The sequence below is a fragment of the Macaca thibetana genome, chromosome 11, assembly GCF_024542745.1.
Source record: "Macaca thibetana thibetana isolate TM-01 chromosome 11, ASM2454274v1, whole genome shotgun sequence".
Taxonomy (NCBI): Eukaryota; Metazoa; Chordata; class Mammalia; order Primates; family Cercopithecidae; genus Macaca; species Macaca thibetana.
Window position 1 is genome coordinate 55,568,846 of NC_065588.1, and position 5,155 is coordinate 55,574,000.

Here is a 5,155-nt window from a genome sequence, read left to right on the forward strand (position 1 = left end):
AGCTAGTATTTTATCCAATAGCTTAAAAATAAAAAATAATTTTTTTTTTTTGAGACGGAGTCTCGCTCTGTTGCCCAAGCTGGAGTGCAGTGGCCGGATCTCAGCTCACTGCAAGCTCCGCCTCCCGGATTCACGCCATTCTCCTGCCTCAGCCTCCCGAGTAGCTGGGACTACAGGCGCCCACCACCTCGCCCGGCTAGTTTTTTGTATTTTTTAGTAGAGACGGGGTTTCACCATGTTAGCCAGGATGGTCTCCATCTCCTGACCTTGTGATCCACCCGTCTCGGCCTCCCAAAGTGCTGGGATTACAGGCTTGAGCCATCGCACCCGGCCATAAAAAATAATTTTTAATAAGATACAGAAAAAGGAGATTTTTTGCCTGAGCATAATTGGGAACAGAAGAATGGGAAAGTAGAAATAAACAATGCTGAACAGAAAGCTAAAGTAGAGAATAGAAGAGGAAAACAAATAGAAAGCTATAGTTCAGTTCGTTATTTCATATCACTGTAGAAGAGGTGCATGGCTGCTAAATACCTAAAAATACATGCAATAAAAATGTGTGTTTTTCCATCTGTCCTTGCTCTTTCCTCTCTCTTCATTCATTAAAAATGGAAGACAAACTGGGTAGAAATGCTGCATTACTATGGGGGTCACCAAAGTCCTGATCATCAAACCTAGCACAGATTGGGGTTATGGGAAGGTTAAATAGTAAAATGGGAGAAAATTAACTTGTCAGGAAAAGGCTGTGAAGCTGGCTGGTGAAGGTTGTTAGGTCCCTGGGAATGGTTACAGCACACTGACTCAGGTGCACCAAGCAGGGAGAAGGTCACACCCCTTGAGGCTGGATGACAATCGGCCGATTTAGACACTAGCCCAGGGTCATCCTAGCTTTACTAAGTAATATCTCAAACTGGGAGTTGTCTGACAAGGTGTGTATATGAGGATAAATTCCAGTCAAATGCATTCCAGAAACAACTTCTTTTTCTGTTCTGTTAACTGCAGGACATTTGTTTAACTAGATAATGTGCAATGAAATGCAAGAAAAGGCCTATTGCTGAATAGTCATGAGAAGAGAAAAAATATTTGCCTTTCTTTTTTAAAACACAAGATGTTAAATTCTCTTCAATTAAGATGATAACTTATTTTCATGTTCCATATCTAAATGTAACTCTTTGAAGCACAGGATAGAGTTTTTTTTAAAGTACAACCTATCAGATTGGCAAAAAAGCAGAAGTTTGACAACATGATATATTTGGTAAGGCTGAGTAAGCTAGGAAGTGTCACATACTGCTGATGGGAAAGCAAACTGTTACATCACCTATGAAACAAAATTTGGCACTACACAGCAAAATTGCATGTGAATAAAAGCTCTCGTTTCTAAAAATCTACCCCTGAAATACACTGCAAAAAATACAAAGACAGATAACCATGAAGCTATTCACTGCAGGCTTATTTGTGATAGCAAAAGACTGGAAACAACTCAAATGTCCTTAGTAGGGTTCCAGTTGAATAAGCAATGGTACCGTCAAACAAAGGAGCATGCAGTTCTGAAAGAACAGGAGAAATATTTTTATACATTGCTGTGCAACTATCTCCAAATTTATTTATTTATTTATTTATTGGAATACAGTGAGCTTTTTAATCCAATCATTTGCAAATTAATAAGGAAGTAATATACCAACGTAATATTTTGCTGTACAAGATGAAAATCTTAAAAAGAATTTGTACATGTATCATGTGGAACATTTTTATTCCTAATTTATGCTTTGAAAGATATCTGATAGTGTACAAAGAATACCCAGTTTTAGGTGGTGACTGTTTTGTATAATCATTTATTTACAAAATTTCACCACATAATAGGAACTACCTTTTAAAAAAAAAAATCAGCATTGGTCCTATAAAGGCCATTAGGATAAATTCTTAAGCCTACAAAAGACGCCTTAGTACTATTGCTCCCAGGCTCATTATTGTTAACTAAAATCTGACTCCAAGGCCCAGGTGTAATTTCTAGTTCCAATTCTACAGTAATTCAAAAGCACGTTCTAACTAGATTGACAAGGGACAGTGGAGGACCCAAGAAGTCCTATCAACCCCTATAAGAGGTGTACATAAGCCTACTACTCATACCCTTCTAGCCATACCACCCTTTATTTGTAATGGGACACCAGGTCATCCCACTATGCTAAAACATGGTTGCTCTGGGAAAAAACGAGGCTTTCTCTAGACCAGCTGGACTGGTCAGGAGGGAGAGTAAAAAGTGGCTGTCGCTAGTGAAAAATGGTTTCATTTCTTCGAACTTTTTCCTTTTCCTTTTCTGGGCTCCTTATCTTTTTCTGGTTTTGAAGGCTTTGAAGATTTTTTCTTTTTCTTGATCATGGCATCGGTTTCTATAGCATCTTGGTCTTTCTCATCAGATTGAGAGTCATCTTCATTTAACTCTTCGTTGTATTCCGAATCCAGGGATGGGCTTGTGCTGTGTCTAGATGCCTTTATGGCTTGAAGTGAATACGGAGTAAGGTGGGCTTCCTTATTGTAAGCTCTTGTGAAGGCTGCTTTCACCTTGGGATCCAGCTTTGAAAAGGAACTAGGTTTGCCACCCCAGCTGCTAATTTCCATGATATTCTCAAAATCTTCTTTCATCAAATAATATGTGTCCATAAGTGCAACAACATCCTGCACCCTATCGACTCCTTGTGAGGTCAAGGGCTGTACAAGTGCGTCCCTTAGATGTGACAAATAATCCATGTTTACGGTCCTTTTGCTGGAGTAAGTTCTGAGACTCATATGCAAGGCCAGGTCCTGAACAATACGACCGTGTTTGCCTGTAGACGAGTGCTTCCCTAGCCAGCCCAGGAAGGTGGGAAACTGGGTCATGAACCCCCTCATCAACTCTCCAGGAAGCACACGCATAAATGGCCTGCGTAGGCAGAATACTCCAGTGCTGCTTACTCCGGATCTGGCTGTCCACTAAGTCACCATCACAGAGGCTGTCTGCTGCTCTGCTTAAAAGCATCAAGTGCTTTTTCATGTCACCCCCTGCTGCTACAAGCTTCACATATATGTAATTTTCCTGGACAAAGAGGGGTGCTGTTGAATCCTCAGATCTCTTTTTTCATGATTATTCAATAGCACCCCTCTTTGTCCAAATTTATTATTAGGTGAAAAAAGCAAAAAGCAGAAGGCATGTATTGTATGCATCTACTAATTTAACAAGGGAATGAGATTAAAATACGTACGTATTTTATCACAATATAAACAAATCAATATTGAAATAAAAAGTTACTGATGGGGAAAGGAGAAGGAAGAGGAAAGGACAGAAATAAAAGTTAGACTTTCCTGAATGCATCTTATTTTGCAGATTTGATTTTGTCACTATGTAAATATTTTACATTACTAATTACATTAAATCTTTAAAATGAAATTCTTCAGAAAAAGGAGCAAATGAATCTAACTGCATGGAGGTAGTGACACAACCACACAGGGAAGGGTTATTTCAAGTGACTTTGGAATAGCATAGTTTGATTATTTATTCATTATGAGACAGATATACCTAAAAAACAAAACTTTGGGTATAGGACATTTGGGTATAAAAATTACTTTTACTAATTTTATTGTTGGTATTTATTCTGAGATTATTTGCTACCTTTGTGGAATGGAGCATATATTTAATTATGTTGGTATTACTGGGAGTTAGTATTTTTAGCATGGGGGAAGGAGATAGGGACACAAGATCAATGAGGTGAGTAAAAACTGAGTTCTAAATTTGCATCTGAAATATCAGAAGGAAGGGACTCATACTGCATTTTATCTTAAAAGGAACGAGAGCTTTTAGAGAAATGAAGGATTCTGTTTCTGGAATGAGAAATGTTCAGGATGAGCCTGGAATATCATGCCATGCCAGGAAGTAAAGAGACTTTCAAAACCTGTGCAGTTGTATCAAAAGAACTAAGATGTAATTTAACGAGTCTTTCACTTGTCAAGATGCATGAATTTATATATGCGTGGAAGCAGTAACTGTAATGATTGGAATATATAAAATGTATTAACTTCCATGAGTTCATAATAATAATAAAGATATAATGGATTGGATCAACTTTGTTGGATGCTGTAACAATGAATTTTAGCAAAAAGTGATAAAGAAATGTATCAAACTGTATTTTCTAAGATGATAGCCACGAGATCTACCATCTCATGTGATCGTACAATGTAAATTTTCATTCTTCCCACTGAGGTGTGGGGTCCATGCTCCCTCCCTTCAATTTGGCAGACCTGTGATTTTGGTCTGTGATTTCCAAGACTAGGTCATAAAATATGATACAGCTGTTACTCTTAAAAATCAACCACTATGCTGGAGAAAGCCACTGGCTAGAGTGGAAGTGGACATGTGTAGGTGTTTCCGAAGACAAACCCACTTGAAATCTTCCATACACGTAAGGATGAGCCTTCAAGATGACTTCAGCTCCAGTCACAGTCTGACTGCAACCATATGAGAAACTCCAAATGTGAATCAACTAGCTGAATGCAGCCAACCCCCAGAACTGTGAGATATAACAATAAAATAATTGGTATTAAATTTTTGTTTGTTTTGTTTTTTGAGACGGGGTTTCTCTCTGTCACCCAGGCTGAAGTGCAGTGAGCAATCATGACTCACTGCTGCCTTGACTCCCAGGCTCAAGTGATACTCCCACTTCAGGGTCCTGAGTAGCTGGAAGGTGCAAGCCACTATGCCTGGCTAATTTTTGTATTTTTTTGTAAAGATATGGTCTTGCTATGTTACCCAGGCTGTTCTGAAACTCTTGGGCTCAAGCAACCCTTCAGCCTCAACCACTCAAAGTGTTGAGATTATAGACGTGAGCCACCATGGCTGGCATGGTATTGTTTTAAGGTACTAAGTTTTGGGGTGTGTTAGCCACAGATAACTGCAATATATTAGGAAAAAATCAAGCATTTGTTGTGTTTTTCCTATGCAACAAATAAGTGACAAGAAGAAATTTTTAAATCTATATTTCATCTAATAAATGTAGAAAAATGGTAGAATTAGAATATCATCACTAATAGAGTCAGGCAATGATCTCTGTATTAGTCCGTTTTCATGCTACTGATAAAGATATACCCAAGACTATGCAATTTACAAAAGAAAGAGGTTTAATTGGAC

At 38.4% G+C, this 5,155-nt stretch overlaps 1 protein-coding gene across 1 annotated transcript; it reads right to left on the bottom strand.

Moving 5' to 3' along the window:
- Positions 1 to 2,066: 2,066 nt before the first annotated feature.
- LOC126931419 (replication factor C subunit 1-like) lies at positions 2,067 to 3,090 on the bottom strand. Its single transcript, XM_050749616.1, has one exon. The coding sequence runs from the start codon at positions 2,908 to 2,910 to the stop codon at positions 2,284 to 2,286; it is 627 nt and encodes a 208-aa protein (XP_050605573.1). The 5' UTR covers positions 2,911 to 3,090; the 3' UTR covers positions 2,067 to 2,283.
- Between the last annotated feature and the right edge of the window lie 2,065 nt (positions 3,091 to 5,155).